Source organism: Schistocerca americana, chromosome 2, assembly GCF_021461395.2.
Source record: "Schistocerca americana isolate TAMUIC-IGC-003095 chromosome 2, iqSchAmer2.1, whole genome shotgun sequence".
NCBI lineage: Eukaryota > Metazoa > Arthropoda > Insecta > Orthoptera > Acrididae > Schistocerca > Schistocerca americana.
In genome coordinates, this window is record NC_060120.1 from 736,117,075 (window position 1) to 736,142,007 (window position 24,933).

At 43.0% G+C, this 24,933-nt stretch overlaps 1 protein-coding gene across 1 annotated transcript in view; it reads right to left on the reverse strand.

Annotated features, from left to right (window-relative positions):
- Positions 1 to 24,933, reverse strand: part of LOC124594392 (early growth response protein 4-like) — a 183,341-nt gene that overhangs the window by 108,698 nt on the left and 49,710 nt on the right. Inside the window, exon 3 of the mRNA XM_047132761.1 lies at positions 9,955 to 10,142. Coding sequence (XP_046988717.1) covers positions 9,955 to 10,142 — 188 coding nt within the window. The remainder of the gene's footprint in view (positions 1 to 9,954; positions 10,143 to 24,933) is intronic.

Sequence of the window (24,933 nt, forward strand, 5' to 3'; positions counted from 1 at the left end):
CTAGGCATGGCCTGCACCTCAATAGGCATGGGAAGGGGAGGCTGGCAAAGCTTATACGTGACAATGTAGTAGGTGGTGGTGGGATCACTCATGGAAGAATTCCTGTATAGTTGGTGTTAGAGCTGCAGCTTTTTTAGACTGAAGCCAGCTGATTGGTACACCAGCTTAAAGGAAGTCTCTGTAACTAAGGACTCACCTTCAGAGGATGTCATGTTTCCAAGGAGAGAAGGAATTAGCATACTTCATCAAAATATAAGAAGTATTAGAGATAAAGTTAGTGAACTGCTCATAGATGTTGACTCCGAAATTATTGGTATATCGGAGCACCGCTAAATAATTTGACAATTCAGAGGCTCCCTTTACCAGGATACGGATTAGCTGGCTGTTTTTCAAGGAGTTCCTTGCGGAGTGGGGTAGTGGCTATGTACGTAAAAAACAGTATTCCATTTGAGTTCATAGACTTATCATGGCACTGCACTGAACAGATATTTGACTGTTATGCAGGGGCAGTTGAATTTAGTGAAACTAAACTTCTAATTGTTGTTGTTTATAGGTCCCCTAACTCTGACTTCAGAGATAGAGGGTTTCTTGATTCACTTTGTAGGAAGTACTAGAAACTAGTTAGAGGTGGTGACTTCGAAATACATTTTGTATATGATGCTGCAAGAAAAATGTTGGTAGATCTCCTAATTTCATACGATCTGATGCAGATTGTATTTTTTCCAACTAGGGTGCAGGGGAACAGTAGCAGCCATAGACAATATTTTTATTCATTCTTCATTACTAGATGGGCATTCTGTTAGTAAAAGGATGAATGGCCTTTCAGACATTGATGCAGAAATTTTAACACTAAAAGGTTTTTGTACTCAAACAAATGTCACATATAATTACAAACTATGTATGAAAGTGAATCCAACAGCAATAGAGATTTTTTTAAACCTTGTCAAGGAACAAGAGTGGTTGAATGTTTATAGTGCCGATAACATAGATGATAAATATAATGCTTTACTTAACACATTTCTCATGCCCTTTGAGAGTTGCTTTCCATTAGAACGTTCTAAACAGGGTTACTAGCAGTAGAAGGCAGTCTGGGGCGTCTGACTAGTGGGATAAGGATATCATGTAGAGCAAAGCGGGAATTATGTCAATGACAACTCTGCGCAAACGCCGCTGTTCTCGGTCGTTAAGTAAAGGCCATCGGCCACTGCGTTGTCTATGATGAGTGGTATAGCCTGAAATTAGGTATTCTCGGCACAGTCTTGACACTGTGGATCTCGGAATACTGAATTCCCTAATGATTTCCCGAATAGAATTGCCCATGCGTTCTACGTTTAAAGTCTATTAATTTCCCGTCGTGCGGTCACAATCACGTCGGAAGCCTTTTCATATGAATCATTTGAGTCCAAATGATAGCTCCGCCAATGCACTGCCCTTTTATACCTTGTATACGTGATAATATCGCCATCTATATAATTGCATATCGCTGTTCTATGACCTTTGTCATCTCAGTGTAATCGCGAAATTTTTTGGCGCAATAAAATTACATTTGTAGACAACTGCAGATGACAAGCAACATAACAATGTAAAAGAAGGTTCTACGGAACCTGACAGTCCAGAAAATAAGGTATTAAACACAACGGACATTCTTTTTTTTATGTCGATCCTCATTAGTGATGGTTTGCGGGGCTTCGGCCATTCACTTACATTATGAAACCAAACACCTACAGCAGTCGTTTTGATGTTATGTTATTATGTTGTGACCAGACCTTAAATGACGCCGAGGGGGTGAATTACAGTCGTGAACAATATCCCATCAGTGGCCAACATCTATGAACTGGTTTCTGTAGCATATTGTTGGACAAAACTGTTAAGGCTCTGGTGGCCATTTGTTGAGAAACTGTGTGTTGGCTGATGACTGGGTGTTGTGTGGTGTCCTTAGGTTAGTTAGGTTTAAGTAGTTCTAAGTTCTAGGGGACTGATGACCATAGATGTTAAGTCCCATAGCGCTCCGAGTCATTTGAACCATTTTCTTTTTTTTTTTTTTTTTTTTTTTTTTTTTGTCTGTTGGCTTCTGTCTCGGGTTCTTCGGCCGACCTCCGTCAGATGATTTTTCTGCCGTTTCGCCAGCACGAGTGGCTGCCATTATCAAAATTCCACGCTCCATTGCTGGTGGTGGACTGCAGCCGAGCTCGCGTCCGCAGACTGTGTGTACCTGGCCCGCCAACGTCCGAGGGCTTCTCCGCAGTCATTTCCGGCGCGGTTCTCCTCTTGGTATGTGCAACGAATGCTCGCTGCTGTACGGGAAGCCAGGATCCGTTTACCTTGAGTCTTTCTTCTTTCTTATTGAAGCTATTCTCGTGTATTTCTATAGCTTCTCAGAATAAGCGGGTGTGATAGGTCTTTTCTACAGCCAGAACTTTCGTGTCGGCGAATTTATTACCTGGTCGGTCTCACACAGCGCGTGCTCTGCCACGGCCGATTTCTCCACCTGCCCCAAACTGCGATGTCGCTTATGTTCTGTGATCCTGGTGTTGATTGATCGTGCAGTCATTCCAACTAACTTTTCCCGACTTTGCAAGTGGGTCCCTTTTTTCCTTTGCCGATCTGAGACACTATTTGATCTTCTCCCTATTGCGGTGCCGATATGAAGGTGCTACACCGAAGTTATTGAATGTAAACGCCTTTTCACCACCTCCCTAGCACATCATACCTACGACAGAATGGTACGAGCTTTTCTTCGTGAGCGATTTCACACAACACAAAGATGCTTGGCAAGGACGGATGAGGAATTTTTGGACACTTTTTTTGTCAACTAAGTGCAAAAAAAAAAAAATGGTTCAAATGGCTCTGAGCACTATGTGACTTAACATCTTAGGTCATCAGTCTCCTAGAACTTAGAACTACTTAAACCTAACTAACCTAAGGACATCACACACATCCATGCCCGAGGCAGGATTCGAACCTGCAACCGTAGCAGCCCCGCGGGTCCGGACTGCAGCGCCTAGAACCGCACGGCCACCGCGGCCGGCATCAACTAAGTAGCAGAATGCATCGAGACGACTGGGGCAAGATCGACTCGAGCGCTGCACTGACAGACACCAGAAAATGTTTGCGAGATGCCAGAAGCAGACTGACAAGTCACGCACTCTGGTCAACCTCACTGAACGACAGTTGACCGAAGAGGAAGAGTCTGTCCTTCAAAAAGGAGTGAATTTCCCAGGAATTATACCTATGGAGGAGTTGCTAATACCGAAGCGGCCATTCGGACTCTTCCTTGTGAAAGAGCCAAGATATTGTGCCAAGAAAACCACCACCTTTCAAGCTGAAGAAAGAAGAGACAGAAGCTATTAAGGATCTTAACGCCGACAAGAGTACGTTGGTACTGCCTGCCGATAAGGGGAATGCGACCGTCGTAATGAAGATCGAGGCTTATGAGCAGAAGATCCTGGACCTATTAGATCCGACGACGTAGTAAAAACTAAGCACAGATCCGACGCAGGGTATCACACGCAATACGAATCGGTTAATCAAGGCGTCTTCTCGGCCGGCGGACACGCAGAGGAACCTGCGCAACACAGAAGCCCTACCACCTCGGCTGTATGGATTACCCAAGAACCACAAGAAGCACGTTGCACTAAGACCGATTGTAATTGCTCCTGGTTCAGCGCCGTATAAACTGCCAAAACACTTGACATCTCTGCTCCAGCCGCACGTGGGGAAGATTGACACGTACATAAAGGATTCAGGACACTTTATTGAACAGCTGAAGAAACTAAAACTTGCACCAAACGGCATCCCGGTAAGCTTTGATGTTGTTTCTTTGTTTACGAGAGTGCCACTCAGTGACTCTCTGGAGCACATCGGTTCCATTTTCCCGCTAGACATCACAAAGCCCTTTCATGCACGTCTCACCACGAGCTGTTTCACGTGGAATAGCAACTTCTACGAACAGCTGGAAGGCGTCGCCATGGATAGTCTTCTTAGTCCAGTGGTGGCCAACTTCATAGAACATTTCGAAGTACAGGCACTGGATTTGAACTTGTAAATCTAAGTTGTGGTACAAATACGTCGATGATACCTTTGTTGTGTGGAACCATGGTGAAGAACAGCTCGGTGACTTCCTAAGAACCGAGCGAGGTGGCGCAGTGGTTAGCACACTGGACTCGCATTCGGAACGACGACTGTTCAATCCTGCGTCCGGCCATCCTGATTTAGGTTTTCCGTGATTTCCCTAAATCGCTCCAGGGAAATGCCGGGATGGTTCCTTTGAAAGGGCACGGCCGACTTCCTTCCCCGTCCTTCCCTAATCCGATGAGACCGATGACCTCGCTGTCTGGTCTCCTCCCCCAGAAAACAACCCAACCCAAATTCTTAAGACACTTGAACAGCCTCCATGCCAACATGAAATTTACAATGGAAGAAGAAAAGGATAAAAAACTACCATTTCTAGATGTGCTGGTCACAAGGGATGGTGAAAACCTGGGACACAGTGTGCATCGAAAATCGACACACACGGAGCACACCTGGACAAACTATCAAATCACCATGCGAGTCAGAAAAGAGGCATGATTAGTACGATCATAACGCGAGCAAGACGAATATGCGAGCCTCAGCACCTCAGGCGTGAAATGCGTCACCTGGAAAGTGTTCTGAGGAACAATGGGTACTCCACAAGTTATATTAGAAGTATAACAGAGCCAAACACTCGGAAAAGTGGCAAATCAGAAATACAAATGTCGGGTGCGGCCTTTCTGCCGTACTCTCCCAAAGTGACGGACAGAATCGACCGTATAATCAGCAAACACGGCGTGAAGACTATTTAAAAACAGACGGAGAAGATCAAAGAGGGTCTCACATCGGCAAAGGATAAATGGGACCTACTTGCAATGTCGGGAATGTACCGCATACCATGCACATGCGATAAGTTTATGTTGGAATGACTGGACGATCAATCAACACCAGGATCAAAGAACATAAGCGACATTGCACGTTGCGGCAGGTGGAGAAATTGGCTGTGACGGAGCACGCGCTGTGTGAGGCCGACCACATAGTAAAATTCGCCGACACTGAAGTTCTGGTTGTAGAGACATGACATTGCCAGTAATCAACAGTAAAATTAATACAAGAAATGTATGCTAATTTATTCTATTTAATAAAAAATAGTAAATAACATAGTAATATCATTTGTACTTAGATCTAAGCAAATTACTGCTCCATCTGGGACTGGCTCGAAGTTGTTCCGACGCCTTCCTGGAACAGGGAGGGAAACTTACTTTCACTAAAACCTCTCCTATAATCTATCAGCTTCTTCTTAAATTTTTAAATTGTTTGTGTTTTCCTTTCCTCAATTTATTTTCATTTTACTCCAGTACCAACGTATTACTGTTACTCTTGTTTTATAGCTCAAGAAAAAAAAAGTTAGAAATGTGGAACAGTATATTTAATATGCAAAAAAATGGTTCAAATGGCTCTGAGCACTATGGGACTTAACATCTATGGTCATCAGTCCCCTAGAACTTAGAACTACTTAAACCTAACTAACCTAAGGACAGCACACAACACCCAGCCATCACGAGGCAGAGAAAATCCCTGACCCCGCCGGGAATCGAACCCGGGAACCCGGGCGTGGGAAGCGAGAACGCTACCGCACGACCACGAGATGCGGGCTAATATGCAAAACTGTAACATGTACGGCCTGCTTTTTAAAATAGGCAGCGGGTCGTTTAACATGCAATAAATAAAATGAAATGAAACGAAATATAGAGAAAAGCTATCACACCCTCTTATTCAGAGAAGCTATAGAAATACACGAAAACGAGAATAGCTTCAACAAGAAAGAAGAAAGACTCAAGGTGAACGGATCCTGGCTTCCAGTGCTGCAGCGGACGACCGTTGCAGCTAGCAAGAGGAGACCCGCACCGGAAATGACCGCAGAGAAAAATGGTTCAAGTGGCTCTGAGCACTATGGGACTTAACATCTGAGGTCATCAGTCTCCTAGAACTTAGAACTACTTAAACCTAACTAACCTAAGCACATCACACACATCCATGCCCGAGGCAGGATTCGAGCCTGAGACCGTAGCGGTCGCGCGGTTCCGGACTGAAGCGCCTAGAAGCGCTCGGCCACAACGGCCGGCTGACCGCCCTTGGATGTTGGCGCGCCAAGTACATATAGTGTGGGGTCGCGAGCTCGGCTCCAGCCTACCACCAGCAATGGTGGGTGAAACTTTGACAATGGCAGCCACTCGTGCTGGCGAAACGTCAGAAAAATCATCAGACCAACGTCGGCCGAAGAACCCGAAACAAAAGCCAACCGGCAGTTGTCAATGTTGTTGGAGTTGGTAGCTGATGGCTGCAGATAGCATATCACTTTTACAGTATTCTACGGAAGCCAGTTAGTAGATGTTACCAATGATGGGATCGTGTATACGATTGGAGTTCACCCCCTCAGCGTCAGTTAAGACCTGAAGATGGTGTGCTAAGTCAACAAAACCGTTTGTGGTATAATAACATCAAAACGACGGCTGTAGGTGTTTCATTCTATTACGTACAGACATAAAATGTTTCAGACCTAATTTTCGTTTCGAATATTTATTACTTAAAACGTGTTCGAATTTTACATATTTGAGTAAAAGTACCCACTGAAGAAGGAATAAAAGAGCTGAAACATGTTTACGCATTAAAATGAACGGTTGTTAGCATAACAACGGGACTTGGAATAAAGTACGAGGATTATTCAATAATTAAAGACACAAATTGGTCTGGGGAAAAAACTGTTTGTAGGGCAAGTTTGGCACTTTTATGGCTTTAAGTTGGCATCACTGGGATGAGCCCTGATTAGCTGATGTATTAACACTGCTTTGTTTATAACCTCAAAAATACATTTCAAGATGGCGAATCCGCTTGAAACGTCGTCATTAGTTGAACAACGTTCTGTTATTCGATTTTACATGCTAAAGTCGAGAAACCACTGAATATATACTGTAGACTTTCTTAAGTTTATGGTGAAGATTGTATGAATCGTGCAAATTTTTACAAGTGGGTAGAGCAGTTCAAAAATGGTCGCGACTCAGTGACTGACGAACAGCGTTCTGGCCGACCAGTTGCAGTTTCTACTCCCTCAGTTGTAAGTCGAATTGGTCTACTCCCTCAGTTGTAAGTCGAATTGATGACATTATTCGTGCCGATCCGGTTCTAGGCGCTTTAGTGTGGAACCGTGTGACCGCTACGGTCGCAGGTTCGAATCCTGCCTCGGGCATGGATGTGTGTGATGTCCTTAGGTTAGTTAGGTTTAAGTAGTTCTAAGTTCTAGGGGGCTGATGACCACAGATGTTAAGTCCCATAGTGCTCGGAGCCATTTGAACCATTTCGTGCCGACCACCGTGTGACTGTGGAAATGATAGCTAATAAATTTCAAGTTAGTACTGGTACAGTTCATAACATTATCTGTAACAAGCTGAAGTACCGAAAAACATGTGCAAGATGGGTCCCAAAGGAGTTGACGAGGCTAAACGAGGAAACAAGGTTAAGAGCGTGCACAGAGCTAAAGGAACATTATGAAAGAGAAGGCGAGTACTTCCTCAACAAAATTTTAACTTTTGATGAAACTTGGGTTCACTATTATGAGTCAGAATCAAAAAGACAAAGAATGGAGTGGAAGCACACCAACTCACCTGTCAAGAAAAACTTCAAAACCCAAGCATCAGCAGGAAATGTCATGTTGATGGTGTTTTGGGATGCTGAAGGTCCAATTTTTTGTGATTATCGCGAAGAGCAGCGTACGATGAACAGCCAATACTACTCGGATTTGCTTTTAAACAAGGTGAAGTCAGCTGTGAGAGAGAGACGTGGTGGATCTCAGAGGAGAGGTGTGATTCTCCAGCAAGACAACACACGTCCTCATATTGCTCAACTAACCCGTGAAACCATCGACAATATGGGCTGGGAAGTACTGCCTCATTCCCCTTACAGTCCTGATTTAGCGCCTAGTGATTTCCATTACTTTGGTGCACTGAAGGAGGCATTATGTGGGAAGAGGTTCGAGGACAACCGAGGACGTGAAAAAGTTTGTGGGAAATTGGTTCAAACATCAAGATAAAGAGTTCTTTGGAGCCGGAATAAAAAAAAACTTGTAGCCTGTTGGAACAAGTGCATAAATGTTCAAGGGGATTACGTTGAAAAGTAGAAAAAGTATTGCGAGGTGCTGGGGTGGAGAAGAGTTTGTACCTCTTTAATTCTGACGAATTTTGCATGAGATCGAGACGCGCTCTCGACCCCCCCCCCCCCCCCCCCCCCCTTACCTACCACCTAGTTAATTATGTGCACAGTGGTAACGAAGGGAAATGATGGTGGACCCTGCTAGTTGGTAAAATAAGTAGTGCACACTCACAATAATTTAATAAAAATCGTAATCTACTCAGAAAGAAAGAGAACTTTATCATAATAAACAACAGGAAATGGGATTTTGCATATATCTACGAAATGATATGCTGATTAAGGATTACAATGAGATTTATTATACATCAGAACATAAATGTACATGATTGTCGACACAAATAGTAGGTTAAAGGGTAGGGTACACTGAACTATTATGAGAACAAGAGTTGGCTCGAGAACAAGGGGCTCCTACTCTCTGTGATGCAACAGATTGACAATAATGACTGGAGGTCCTAATGAATCAAATATTAATCTTCTGATTATATAGCAGTATCGCAATTACTAGTGAGAGCTCAAATGGGATCACGTGGAGAAAGAAGCAAGGTGGACTTGTAGCAAAGCGAGCGCTCGTGCTGCTGAGGGATTCAGAATAAAATTGATAAGGTACTACAATGCCAGAGCCGCAAAATACTGCACAAATACTGAAATCTGCAGCACGTCGTTGGTAGGCAGCGTCCTGGTGATGTAGGTGCCGACTTCTGCCGTGCAGAAACTCTGTGTCAACCCCTGGCCTCGAAGGCTGTCCGAAGAATTCAAAGTTCTTCCGAGAGAGAGCGTCCAAGTCGCAAGACCATCTGACTCTGACGAAGATCAGATCCCGAATCCACTGCCCGCGCAACGCAAGGGTGAAGCCAACATTGCTCGCTACTCTCCTCGAAAAACGCGAATCAGCATTCAGTTCTGATTCCAAAATTCCCCCACACTGTCTCAGAACATCAGTCGCGCCAATAGCGACCGTTCCCTCCAGTTTAGAGGAGGGCTTTATGACGTCAACTAGCCTCAGTTTAAGTTGACCAATCAAGCCTCTGCTATTCATCTGAGGGCACTGAACTTGCCGTTTGACCGGCTACGAAAACAACCTGCCTAGACCACCAGCCATCTGGTGCCAGTCACACCCAGCACGGCACGGTTGACAGGTATTCTCAGAATCAATAGTACAATGCAATCAGTCGGTGTCAGGAGTCTTCGTTCCGGACACGCCAGACCGGTAAACACATAAACTGCGGCGACACTCAGACGTCTCGCAGGTTGTTTCGCCCTGCATACAATAGGCGAAACTCGACAGACGTCAGTCGTTCCGCCAGGCGCTTAAGGTTATTGTACGAACCTCTCAGAATTCATAGAAGTGCAGCCCCCAACCGGAAATGCAGTGTGCCGCGTCCTCCGACGCTCGCCTCGCACAGGCCACCCAGGGAAGTAATCCAACATATATAGGAATCAATTGAAAGGTATTTTTTGAGCTCTCAGTACAAATACTCTCATTACACTAACCTTATTCGGTCTGTTACTACCGTGCAATGACATAGAACATTAATAAAATTGACGAAAATGAGAGGAGACATGCAAAAGAGGGCATGGAACCTCTCAGTATTGTTTTGTAAAAATAAACGCTTTTTCCTCCAGAACAATTTGTCTCTTTAATTATTGAGTGACCCTCGTAGTTTAGTTAATGAGGCAACAAGATTGAGAATCGTGTGAGCTGAGCACGAATAGTGTAGTAAGAGGAGCAGAGCATACCTCGGGCAGCGGCAGCGGCAGCGGCAGCGGCAGCGGCAGGGAGAGCGACGGGAAGTGCAGCAGGGCGCTCGTCTCGTCGGCGTAGTCGCGGCACTCGGCGCTGCAGAACTGCGTCCACGCGGGCAGCGCCGGCGACGGCGACGGCAAAGTGGTCGGCCCGGCCACGCTCTCCGCCCACCACTCCTCACCTGCACCACAACAGATCAGTTACGTCTCACATAAACAACTGCACGCAGTGTTGGTCTATCGGCTCCCTAGACGTGAATCGGCAGATCCCGGAAGGCTTTGGCCGGTAGCTAACTGTTTTTGATCGCAAACGAAGTTGCCAAGCTAACAATTTTGTGTCGCGCAGCCATCCTTTGTTGTCTGCTGTGTCCCTGTTTTCAATTTGTTCCGCAGTGTTTCCTTTCTGTGTGATTAGTATTTGTTGCTTACTGTGTTACTATTTTGTGCTTCGCTTGGTTTCGCGATGTTTCCTTCCTGTGTGACTAGTGTACATACACTAACTGATCAAAATATCCGGAAACCTGTTAGTGGACATTAACACTGCCGTCCGGCGACACCACAGTGGTGCCGTGCGCGAAATAGCGGTCAACGGCCGGCGACACCACAGTGGGGTCGTGAGCATAGTATCGCGCAGTGGCCGGCGACAGTACTTTAGTATCTTTTGCATTCTGTTGGTGTTTTGTTTAGGTAACAATGAGTTACACACGTCAACAAGTGTTTGTTTTTAAAAGTACTTATGCCCTTTCATCATGACAGACGAAAGAGACGATACGATTATTTACGATGAATGCGCGGACGTCTTGTCTGATATTCCGGGCGACTTGGCCGACTGGCAGGAAGACATTGGATACCAAAAAAATTAAAGTGAAGCAGAATCGTCGGAAGATAGTGAAATACGTCCAAGAAGAATTCGGCGAACGCTACGGTTGCAACGGATTCGGATGAATCAGACGAAGAAAACAGTGCACAGTGGTCAGACTTTGATTTACCGAGACCAATAATTAATTTGAAGGATCTCCGGGTCCAAACATATTTCCCAAAGATACACAGAGCGCAGAGGATATCGTAGAATTATGTATTGGGAATGATCTATTTGAATATACTAGCAACGAAACCAACTAGTACTACAGTCAAAATTGCAATAGAAGGAAACTGGATTAAAAAATGCCAAATTTGTCGACGTTACGGGACCCGAACTTAGAAAATGGTTTGGGCTTACTATCCTTATGGGAATTGTAAACAAAGCAAGGATCCATGATTATTGGTCAACTAATCCGATATTTCGCAAAACAATGTCCCGCAATCGGTTCAGACAACAACAATAAACCGGATAATGCCGACCGGCTTTTCAAAGTGCAATTCGTAATTGATTATTTTTCCAAAAAGTTTAAAGAAACTTTTAATCTAAGTCAAAATATCTCAGTTGATGAAGGAATGATGCCGTGGCGTGAACGGTTAAATTTTAAGGTTTACAATCCGTTGGAAATTACGAAATATGGCATACTCATGCGGATGCTGTGTGATTCGAGTACGCGATACATTTCCTCATTCAATATATATTCCGGCCCTGGACAGCCTATAGCAAAAAAACTGATGGAACTATTGACATCTTCTTATGGAAAGTGGCATCACCTCTGCATGGATACTTATTATAACAATGTAGAACATACAGAGCAGTTACTTGAAAAGAAAATTCGAGTTTGTGGAACGATGCGGCAAAATAGACGATTTCGGGAAAAATTAAAGCGCGCAAAAGCCAGTGTGTTTGAAGCTTGTCATCGACGGAAAGGTGAAGTACTCGCACAGGTATGGAGAGCTTCGGAAACTAAAACGACACGAATGATCTCTACAATACATAATGCCACTTTGACTAACACTCAAAGAAAATGTAGGAAAACCAATTACACAATAAAAAAAACCTGAAAGTGTATTAGACTACAACGAATACATGAAAGGAGTGGATCGGGCAGACCAATATTTGAGTTATTTCCCTATGTACAGAAAAACTACAAAATGGTCATACAAGGTTTGCATGTACCTCTTTAATTGCGCATTATTTAATGCATTCGCCGGCCGCGGTGGTCTAGCGGTTCTGGCGCTGCAGTCCGGAACCGCGGGACTGCTACGGTCGCAGGTTCGAATCCTGCCTCGGGCATGGGTGTGTGTGCTGTCCTTAGGTTAGTTAGGTTTAAGTAGTTCTAAGTTCTAGGGGACTTATGACCTAAGATGTTGAGTCCCATAGTGCTCAGAGCCATTTGAACCATTTAATGCATTCCTTACAAGTTCAAAAATGTTCAAATGTGTGTGAAATCTTATGGGACTTAACTGCTAAGGTCATTAGCTTACACACTACTTAACCTAAACTATCCTAAGGACAAACACACACACCCATGGCCGAGGGAGGACTTGAACCTCCGCCGGGACCAGCCGCACAGTCCATCATTGTAGCGCCTCAGACCGCTCGGCTAATCCCGCGTGGCTTCCTTACAAGTCAATATTTCAATACAGAACATAAGAGTCTCGGATTTCACGATTTTTTATTGAAAGTGTCTGATTCGTGGATAAAAGACCGTGTACCTGCTGCTGAACAAAACTTGGAGGTTGCCACTACATGGCGTACGTTTCATCATGATCCAGTTCACAGACTTTCCGGCCACATGAGGCAACACAAAGTAATACTTATTTCCGAAACGAATAAACGAAAACGAAGAAACTGCTATGTATGTTAAAAAAAGAACACCAAACTTAATGTACAAATCTTGTCGAGTTGCGTTACATCTTGGAGACTGTTTCGCAGCGTATCATATGAAAGAGAAATACTAAGTACCAAAGACAATGCAAATAATCAAATTTTGTATTTATTTACGTACGTATATCTTCAAAATTTCATGAAATTAGGGGAACAGGGTTGAGAACTGATGAGAACTAACGATGAGATCAGTAAAACGTGACAATTTATAATCTCCCGATACTGTCAAGAACGGTCGGCGGCAAGCCAAGTAATCCGACTTAGCGCTGCCGGTGCCAAGCGAATAGATCTGTTCGATACGCGCGGACGGCAAAGCGTTAAGATGGCGTGTATTCAGCCTCCGCCTTTATGACTGCGTGCACTCTGCTGAAGACACTTTCAATTAGGCGTCTGAATGTCTGTGGAGGAATGGCAGCACATTCTTCCTCAGCAGCTGAAACCAGAGATAGAAGTGATGTAGGACGCAGCGGTCTGGAGTGAAGCTGACGTTCCAGCTCATCCCACAGGTGCCCCATTGGGTTCAGGTCGGGACTGTGGGTAGCCCAACCCATTTCAGGTATGTTATTGTCCACGAACGATTGCCTCACAGATGCTGTTTCATGAAAAGATGCATGGTCATCCTGACACGATCAACATCTCCGAAATACTCAACTGTTCGCAATACGCAGTATTCTAACGTATCATTCCACATTTATATTTTTCTCTAAGCGCAATAACGTAACCATAGCATAACCATGAAAATACCCCATTACCGTAACACCACTACACGTCACCGCTACACATCACTATAGGTAACGCTCTCTCGGCATTCGCTATACCCAAGCCCTTCCGTATAATTGCCATGGGGTAAAATGTGGTTCATCTCCCAAAATCACTCGGTGGTGGTGGTGGTTAGTGTTTAACGTCCCGTCGACAACGAGGTCATTAGAGACGGAGCGCAAGCTCGGGTTAGGGAAGGATTGGGAAGGAAATCGGCCGTGCCCTTTCAAAGGAACCATCTCGACATTCGCCTGAAACGATTTAGGGAAATCACGGAAAACCTAAATCAGGATGGCCGGAGACGGGATTGAACCGTCGTCCTCCCGAATGCGAGTCCAGTGTGCTAACCACTGCGCCACCTCGCTCGGTAAAATCACTCGTTCCCAGTCATTCACTGTTCAGCTGGTCTCATTCATCGCCTCTAGCGGAGCTACCGAGGGAAACACTGCTAGTGCCATAACACGATTTCCCAGAAACTTCACTCATTGGAAGAGGAGTCAAAATAAGCGAATATGTGTCTCGGCTTATCCATAGATTCTCGACCGTTTCCAAGCAAACGAAGGTAAAAGTTTTCTAGTTATTTTACGAGTCTTTTCGCGCGTAAGTAGTTCCACCGATGCCGTGGCACAGAGCCTAGTGTCGCCGCTTCACACTTTCACGCCCTGTGTTCGAAACCCAGTTGTTATTTTAATTTTAATTTTTTTCATTTATCTACCCATACACGTAGACCTGAATTACTACAAGATTTTTTCCAGTGTATAATGTAATAAGATTGTCCTTATTGTTCTGATATTTGTATGTCCGGTGAATGAATTTTAAAAAATTAATAAATGAATGAGAAAATTATTTGAAATAGTTTTCGGTGAAATTCTTGCAGTGTATCTTGATTCAGGATCGATTACAAAAATTAGTGCCAACGCTTGAAGTTTTCAACAAAGTTAACGACTTTTCTTTCCCGAGTGAGATTCGTACGAAGAAATATTACTGTGGCAAAAGTCCCTTTCCGCGATGTTCATTGTGTTCGGAATTTTTATGTATTGATTGTTTCTGCGATCGGTATCAACCAAGGGAATGCACCAAATCTTCCTGAAGAATGATCATAACAATAAAGCATAAGAATTAACATGAGAAGTGATATAGGAATGAAATATTAGAAAATGAGAAATTAAAAAGATTGCAACACCTGAAAATAGCATACAAACATAAAATTATATATTAAATGTGTGATACCTTTTGTGAAATTCAGTTGTAATTTTACAGTTAATATAATGCCCTTGTATCCCATAACTTGATCAGAAACATTCGTTTAGTAGCCTTCTACGGACATGGAGAGATAAATGACAAATGAAAATAAAATAAAATAAATAAAAACAAACGGAGTTTCGAACACGGGGCTGAAAAAGTCAGAAGCCGTGACGCTGGCCACTGTGCCACCGCTTCTGTTGAACTACCTACGCATTAAAAGACACGTAAAGTAACTCGAAAAATTTGACCGTCGTTTTCTAAAAAACTGTCGAGTATCCAGTGACAAGCCGAGACACGTGTCCGTTTATTTTGACCACTCTTGGAAGTTTCTGGGAAATTGGGTTATGATAATTGCCGTGTTTTCTTCGTTAGTTATAAGTACAGAAATGTGTAGCTTATGAGGGGCTGCTCGACCACTGTACCCTTTTCTTTTCAACCCCGTACGCCCAAACATTGGGTTAAGTGGACTGCTGATAGCACATTTGAACACACTGGGGATTCCGTCTGCTGATTTTATGCGTTTTTTATAACCACCCTCCGCAATGCCAGAGATAAATTCTGCCGAAATTTTTACAAAGGTACAGACGGTGTTTAGAAAGGATAGATTGCATGCAACCGGTGGTGGAGTGTTCGTCGCTGTTAGTAGTAGTTTATCCTGTAGTGAAGTTGAAGTGGATAGTTCCTGTGAATTATTATGGGTGGAGGTTACACTCAACAACCGAACTAGGTTAATAATTGGCTCCTTTTACCGACCTCCCGACTCAGCAGCATTAGTGGCAGAACAACTGAGAGAAAATTTGGAATACATTTCACATAAATTTTCTCAGCATGTTATAGTCTTAGGTGGAGATTTCAATTTACCAGAAATAGACTGGGACACTCAGATGTTTAGGACGGGTGGTAGGGACAGAGCATCGAGTGACATTATACTGAGTGCACTATCCGAAAATTACCTCGAGCAATTAAACAGAGAACCGACTCGTGGAGATAACATCTTGGACCTACTGATAACAAACAGACCCGAACTTTTCGACTCTGTATGTACAGAACAGGGAATCAGTGATCATAAGGCCGTTGCAGCATCCCTGAATATGGAAGTTAATAGGAATATAAAAAAAGGGAGGAAGGTTTATCTGATTAGCAAGAGTAATAGAAGGCAGATTTCAGACTACCTAACAGATCAAAACGAAAATTTCTGTTCCGACACTGACAATGTTGAGTGTTTATGGAAAAAGTTCAAGGCAATCGTAAAATGCGTTTTAGACAGGTACGTGCCGAGTAAAAATGTGAGGGACGGGAAAAACCCACCGTGGTACAACAACAAAGTTAGGAAACTACTGCGAAAGCAAAGAGAGCTCCACTCCAAGTTTAAACGCAGCCAAAACCTCTCCGACAAACAGAAGCTAAACGATGTCAAAGTTAGCGTAATGAGGGCTATGCGTGAAGCGTTCAGTGAATTCGAAAGTAAAATTCTATGTACCGACTTGACAGAAAATCCTAGGAAGTTCTGGTCTTACGTTAAATCAGTAAGTGGCTCGAAACAGCATATCCAGACACTACGGGATGATGATGGCATTGAAACAGAGGATGACACGCGTAAAGCTGAAATACTAAACACCTTTTTCCAAAGCTGTTTCACAGAGGAAGACCGCACTGCAGTTCCTTCTCTAAATCCTCGCACAAACGAAAAAATGGCTGACATCGAAATAAGTGTCCAAGGAATAGAAAAGCAACTGGAATCACTCAATAGAGGAAAGTCCACTGGACCTGACGGGATACCAATTCGATTCTACACAGAGACCGCGAAAGAACTTGCCCCCCTTCTAACAGCCGTGTACCGCAAGTCTCTAGAGGAACGGAGGGTTCCAAATGATTGGAAAAGAGCACAGATAGTCCCAGTCTTCAAGAAGGGTCGTCGAGCAGATGCGCAAAACTATAGACCTATATCTCTTACGTCGATCTCTTGTAGAATTTTAGAACATGTTTTTTGCTCGCGTATCATGTCATTTCTGGAATCCCAGAATCTACTATGTAGGAATCAACATGGATTCCGGAAACAGCGATCGTGTGAGACCCAACTCGCCTTATTTGTTCATGAGACCCAGAAAATATTAGATACAGGCTCCCAGGTAGATGCTATTTTTCTTGACTTCCGGAAGGCGTTCGATACAGTTCCGCACTGTCGCCTGATAAACAAAGTAAGAGCCTACGGAATATCAGACCAGCTGTATGGCTGGATTGAAGAGTTTTTAGCAAATAGAACACAGCATGTTGTTATCAATGGAGAGACGTCTACAGACGTTAAAGTAACCTCTGGCGTGCCACAGGGGAGTGTTATGGGACCATTGCTTTTCACAATATATATAAATGACTTAGTAGATAGTGTCGGAAGTTTCATGCGGCTTTTCGCGGATGATGCTGTAATATACAGAGAAGTTGCAGCATTAGAAAATTGTAGCGAAATGCAGGAAGATCTGCAGCGGATAGGCACTTGGTGCAGGGAGTGGCAACTGACCCTTAACATAGACAAATGTAATGTATTGCGAATACATAGAAAGAAGGATCCTTTATTGTATGATTATATGATAGCGGAACAAACACTGGTAGCAGTTACTTCTCTAAAATATCTGGGAGTATGCGTGCGGAACGATTTGAAGTGGAATGATCATATAAAATTAATTGTTGGTAAGGCGGGTACCAGGTTGAGATTCATTGGGAGAGTGCTTAGAAAATGTAGTCCATCAACAAAGGAGGTGGCTTACAAAACACTCGTTCGACCTATACTTGAGTATTGCTCATCAGTGTGGGATCCGTACCAGATCGGTCTGACGGAGGAGATAGAGAAGATCCAAAGAAGAGCGGCGCGTTTCGTCACAGGGTTATTTGGTAACCGTGATAGCGTTACGGAGATGTTTAATAAACTCAAGTGGCAGACTCTGCAAGAGAGGCGCTCTGCATCGCGGTGTAGCTTGCTCGCCAGGTTTCGAGAGGGTGCGTTTCTGGATGAGGTATCGAATATATTGCTTCCCCCTACTTATACCTCCCGAGGAGATCACGAATGTAAAATTAGAGAGATTAGAGCGCGCACGGAGGCTTTCAGACAGTCGTTCTTCCCGCGAACCATACGCGACTGGAACAGGAAAGGGAGGTAATGACAGTGGCACGTAAAGTGCCCTCCGCCACACACCGTTGGGTGGCTTGCAGAGTATAAATGTAGATGTAGATGTAGATGAATGCTCAATAATTCCTGTCCATCAGTAGGACTGTGTGAGGTCTGCCAGTTCTTGGTTTAGGTGCGGTTGTTCCTTCACGTTTCCGCCTCACAATTTTATCACCAACAGTCCACTTAGGCAGTCACAAGGACTCAAATGTTCCTGATCGATTTGCTAATCGGGTGGCATTCAATGACTAACCCAAGTTCGAAGTCACTGAGCCGTGCTGACTGATCTGTTCTTTTGTTACTGCTTCTCCAATGGTAATGCAACACTCCCCACTCCTTTTATACTGTTGGATTGACTATTTTGACGTCTAGTGGCGAATTCCGCATTACGTAGGCGTACCTCGATACTTTTGATCAGATAATACACTTGTTGCAGTTAGAAACTTCATTAACCGTGCCAACACATAAGACGATTTCAGTTTCGATTACGAACAACATTTAAGCGATTTTTACCTCTCTTCTGATTTCGCAGAAGCACGAAACGCAGAGTAAAGCACCTCCAATGTGGGAGGCAGGCGGGGCTTGTTCCCTGCACAGTTCGTCACCCCATCGACATCGGCGTGTGGGCTGGGCTTGATTCCCTCATGCGCCACAATCCAGAAGGCCAACATGTATTAACACACTGTAGGGAGAGTATGGCCAGCTTGCCGGCGTCAGCCAGTTTGGGTCTATCGCGCTGCTGTTTTTTATTGATAGCCACAGTGTATTTTGCCGTTTCTATTGCAACATCCTTCGTGATGAGAATAAAGCTCAGTTTTGGTGCTGCTTTCATTCTTTAATAGCGATAGCGCTATATTTCCCAGTACACGGCAGGCCTCTCAAGCTCTAGCTCTAAACTGATTATCTCAACTCAGCAAAGGCAGAAGAAGGAAGTAACCAATATTCGATCAGAAAACATCGTTTTCAGAGGTAAAAATCAAATCTGCTGGACCAACGACAGACTACTAGAGCAGTTTTCGTTGACGAAATTTGAAGGAAAGTAGCCGAAACTAATCAATTACTAGCATAGAAACCACGCTCCACCGGCAGCAAGATTTCTTCAAAATATGAAACTAAAAGTTTTTCTCCTGCAAGGTTTCTTATTGCGATGCTGTAGTAGACTCTCATTTTGGTACCGAGGTAGAATCACAAAATATTATAGTGCCCCAGAAATGCTGCGACAAACTTCAATTGGCTGTAGAGGATGTTTTGAGGAACAAACCGAGGATAGGAAGTCGTTTCCGGAAACGTCATCCAGCGATACTACAGAGCGTCGAAGTTATTGGGGACGGCCCCGTCACTAGGTCACGCCTTCGGCGACAAACTTAACTTTGTATAATGATGGACGTCAGACGGAAAGTCTCGCAATGTTGTTTGTTATTCAGTGATCGCGACTGATTGCCACGATCGCTAGTGGAGAAGATGGAGGTAGCCGCTGCGTAGACCAGCCTTGTCTCCTATCAATGCAGTGTTCTGTTGCCATGGTGGATCACGGCTTCGGACAAGGGTTTCTCGTGGAACCGTATAAAATTTCTTTTTTTCAGTAAACAGGAGAAAAATAAACTGCAGATAGAAAACCTTGTCTGAAACCAAGACAACAGAACATCGCATTCATTCTGGATCACAGGGTCCCCGGTTCGATTCCCGGCTGGGTTGGGGATTTTCTCTGTCCAGGGACTGGGCGCTTGTGTTGTCCTGATCATTTCATCATCATTCATGAAAGTGGCGAGATCGGACAGTGTAAAGACTGGGAATTTGCACGGGCACTGATGACCGCGCAGTTGAGCACCCCACAAACCAATCATCATCATCATCGCATTCATAGGAGACAAGGCGTATTTACACAGCAGCTAACTTCTTCTTCTCCATTCTCGGTCATGGCGTTCAGTTGTAATCACTGAATAACAAATAACATCGCGAGACGTTCCATCTATAGTTCGTCAGCGTACAGAGTCCCAATTGCCGCCGAAGGGGTTGCGTAGCGGCAGGAGCCAGCGCCTGTAACTTCGACACTCAGTGGTATCGTCAGATGGCGTTTACAGGCATGGGTTCCTATCCTCGATTTGTTCCTCGAGACACCCTCTACAACCCCTCGAAATTTGTCGCAACATTTCTGGGACACCTTGTATACTGTGTGCAGTAATAATGTGTTTTTCTCAGGAAATTTTTATTGAAAAAACATATTGCGTAAAACCTAATGCCTTAGGGGTAGGGTGTATGAAATAGACAGTATCCTCTGTACATATTTATCACCCACGCAAAAAGCATTTACCATATCCTTGCTTGGTATCCAGCAGCCGACACATGCAAATCTCAGCTACAATAAGCTAACAGCTAGATCAGTGATGTACCGATCATACTACCTGCAAAAACATGCAACAAACATTATTTCACATACATATTGTAACTGGTATTTGAATTTTAAGTAATTCGGTATTGTATAGAAACAGTTATAAAATACAAAGGATTGAGAGAAGTAGCTTTACTGTTCCAAGTATATTTATATGCCTTTCATGCTTTTTATCTAATTTTATTCTTTTGTGTGCTGTAACGATTCAATAAGCACGGTAAACCAATGAGAAAAGCTTGCAGCAGTCTTTAAGTATTTAACATTAACTGCAAAACGCAATTAATCAATGATCAGGTGTGTTGACTGTATTATGCGTCATCTTCGCATGAGTGTTTTATCCGTTTGCAGAGGAATAAAAAGCATTAAGAATTTAAGTTTGTATCATTATGCTGTAATCTTTATCACGAAGTATCTGCGGTACTTGGCTTCACTCAGAGAGTTGATATCAGATTGTGTGGTAGTTTGAACTATAGGATAAACTTTAAAGTATAAGAGGTAAAAAATGGTTGAAAACATATTCTAAATATTTACATTACTTTCTTAAAAAAATATTTTCATTTTGTTATTTGGGAAATATATGTACAAATTTTTAGAATTTTTCTATTCGTGAGCAAGCTGTGCATAGTTGACCGTGAGAGAAGCAGGAGTCTTCGAGGCGATACGGCTATATTTTAAAGTTTGTACTTGCGCTTTGTTAATTATAAAACTGTAGGCTAATTTGATTGGAAATTGCAGTCTCTTAAACTGGAATGCCAGTTCAGTAGAGATCAGTGGTATTCTGGGGATAAATAATGTGTCATTTGTATTTCCCAGTCGTACGTTCGGCTTCGACGATGTTATTCGGTAGCTGTTTGACGATCGTCCTTATTTCATTACGTAGTTTTCTGAGGAGTATGGTCGGAGATCCCGTTTTACGTCGAAGTCAGTGTAATGGCTTTCCCGGTACTTGCAAAGAGTTTAGAAATTCTGTGGGATATTTCACACTTTCTTCAACGTTTACCTTCGTGTCGATCGATTTGTATATCCTCTCTTCACCGGGAATTTTCTTTTGAATATTAAAGTTGATATCGGTGACAATGTTATTTTTAGTTGCTAAAGTTATCCTCTCAAATAGCCAGTCCGAATTGATATAATTGTGAACAATGTTTGGGTAAGTTTGGTTGATGAGTTCGTTTTGAGCAGTGACTATGTTGCAGAAATCATTGTTGAGTTTAATGAGACCGGTCGTCTGGTCAGTAGAATATGTGCCTTCGCCTATTTGTAAAAGTCGTTGAGCAGAATGTGCTGTTGTTTCGTCTTTCGATAGTTCAACTCCCACATTTTTTGTTAGTCTCAGTATCTGTATGTGTGGCCCGAGATGCGATTTTTTTTTAAAACATTCATTGATCCTATCTGCTGGAGTTCAGATGGGGAGAACTGGATGTGTTTGTTGAAAATCTCCTGAGAGTATGAGCAGAGGTCCTCCTACCACTTCAGAGTTTCCTCGCAGCTCTTGTAATGTTGTGTCCACGGCTTCGAGTTCTTTTTTATGTGCCATTGTGCATTTGCCCCAGAAGATAATTTTAGTTTGCTTAAGAAGTTCAGCCCCTCCAGATACTTCTGAGATTTTATGCATCGGGAATTGTTCTCCAGCTATATTCAACGGTAGTTGTAGGGCGAAATGGGCAGCTCGTCCTCCTTCGTGGCTGCAGCACCAGATGATTCTTGTGCAAATGCAATACGCTGTTTAGCACGTATTTCCACCAGCAATAGATTTATTATAAATGTTTCCCCGGTGACGCCTGGTGCGTCCAAGTGAATAATTCCGCCAATGTTGTTCTCGATCTGGTCCATGATAACGCTGTAAATTTCCTTTTGATTGTCACTGAGGAGTGGTTTGTTGTGAGCAATGTATCGAGGTAGTTCGTTGATGTTGTAGCTTTTCTCCTTCTTAATTATGAAGTTTAGCACACTGATAGCATCTTTTTGTGATGCTTGCATCCCAAGTTTAATAAGGTCTGGGTGTTTATTTCTAAACACGAATAAGTGTTTTATTGAAGATGGCGTCGTTGAATTCGATGGTCAGTTCAGGCTGAGCTTGTCGGGTTTCGTACAGTATGTCGTCACTCATACTCTCTTTGAAGGAGTCCCATACCTGTTTTGGATTCGATGGGTTCCATGTTGTTATAATTATGGCGCGAAATCTCTCATTTTTTCAGCTGTGGATTCTTGTAGTGTTAATTCCCAATGGTTGTCGTTTTCCAGCGTAATAACCGTCAACAGTTTTGAGATCTGTGAAACATGTTGGTCCCTGCATTACGTGCAACAACATCCGTAGATAGAAACATTCAGCGTTGTTCGGATGTACGAGTGTATTCGGCCTAGTGCGCCAGTTTTCATAATTTATGCATGATTGTCTATTGGAATTTCTTATTTTCGTCGTTGAAAGATTTTTCTTATTGTGTTCCACGTATAATAGGTAGGGATCTCGACATACAGTAATGTTTTCGCGTATGGATCCGTTTGACATAGTCGGTAAAAAGCTGTTAATGTTGTGTCCTGAGATGCTTCGCTTGCAATTTTTCTGGCGGTGTTTTTTGTGAGGTATACTCTTTGTACCTTCTCTAAATGTATTGCTAGATGTTGCACGGCTGGTTCGCGTTCTTGTATGGGATAAACGAAAATCAGCCAGGCTGCTTCGTTACTGTTGATGTATCTTCCCATACATGAGGACCTCGTTTTTGTTTTGTTGTTCACAGCTAACAAATTGAAATAGTACCATGTCACAGTCTTTGTTCACATACTTATAGACATGTTTGATGGATTTCACTGAATTGAAGTATCGTACATTGTGTGTGCTTGAAACATTTTGGAAAGTAGTGTGTTATATGGTGCTACCCATTGATTATTTCTAGTTCGTCGCTGACTCGTATTCGTATTTTTGCTTTGAAAAGAACGGTTTGGGTGATCATCTTCTGTATTTGCTATAGCTGTCAATTCCAGTTTGCGTGTCGTCCAAGTATGGGTATTTTTCTGTACCTTTTCAGTCACTCATACATGACGGATTGGGGCTTAATGGCCCAGATGGTCATTCAATCATTTTTTTCACTACTATGTTGTACTGTTCCGAATCTTCTTGTGGATAGGGAAATTCAGCTTGGATGTTTTTGTCGGTGGGTGAGGAAGTCCTTGCTTTTGCCATGAGGGTAAGATTACTATTGTTCCATTGTCGTTAATGTTTCCGTCATTTATGATTCATATAGAAGGTGGATGTATTCTTCCGTGCGCAGTTTCCTCTGATTATTTCTTATTTAAAATATCCGTTTCAATTCTATTTTTGCGTACATAACGACCGGGAATCGTTGGAACAAACGGCGAACGTTGAGAACGTGCCTGTACATTTCATTGTCTCCGATCATTAAGCGATAAGCACAGAACTCCTTGGAAACGACTTTTTTGTTTGTGTCTGCGTCTGTTTCAGGTTGGAATTGTTCCAGATTAAAACGATAGCCATCCTCTCCGTGCCGAAATATTAGTTGATATTGGAGGGCATCATATGAACGGTGTCTGTGAAATACGCCGTAGTATTCCTCTTCTTCATTGTACAGTTCTGTCACGTCTTGTGTTTTCGTTGTCCACAATTCGACGATGACTTCGTCTATCTGGTCTTTTGTCGGCTCGAACTATAACTTTACAGTCATCAGAAATCATTCGGTCTAGTGCTGTTTTGAATAAATGACTCAATTGATTGAATTTGTGTAAGATCCTCTGTATTCTTGGACTACTTCTTGTCTCAATCCACTGATATTTGACAATCGTTGATCAATTACTATTTCTTCATTTCCGATGAAATATACTTGCAGAAATTCGTGGTCTTCCCTTGGTAGTGGTAGTAATGATCCCATGTTGGGATATATTTGTTCTTCGATTGAAAAAACATAGCCGATTTCATCTCTGTTAGTGTTTATCGAAGTGACATCGAAAGAAGTCATTTGGAACCAGGCGTTGAAAACTTTTATAGTTTGAAGAAAGCGTTTCGATTCTGGAGTTTTCCCCGTCATGTAATGTAAAAATTCCTGCGGAGTTACTTCCAAAGGTGGTAATCGAATGTTTACATTCATGCAACAGATGCCTGGTGTTTCTCTACTGAATTTTTTCGCGTTGCAAAAATGGCAGATATCCATTTTTCCGATTAAGACGTGTTTGTGTTTGTTATATTTTTTCGTCGGGTCGTAGTGGAATGCTTCATTTGTTAGGTTGTACTATTTACTTGTCCTCGTCCGCGCTTCTCATAGGGAGATATTTTCATGGCTGGCTTGAGTTCAGAGTCTTTTATTATAACATTGTGCCACAATTCTTGATTCTTCAGTCCATTCATTTCGTCGTTCTTCGGTTTCTCTGCTTCTCACAGTGCTCATTGTCGTTCGTTAGGAACATTAATGTGCTACGCGTTCTTCGTCTGTTTCGTTTTTTCGCTGTTCTTTTTGTTTTCGCCGTTTTGCTTCAGAACTGGGGAGATCTCCTCTTGCATTTGGGCATTGTCTAAAATATATATCAAATCAACGTTTTATTAACAAATACACTAAGTACGTCTTATACAGTTTTCACATTTATTTTCGATTTATATTCAGTCACTGTATCGCGTTGACTGCTCACATTTCACTGTTTGTTTTCATTCACGCACTTCACTAC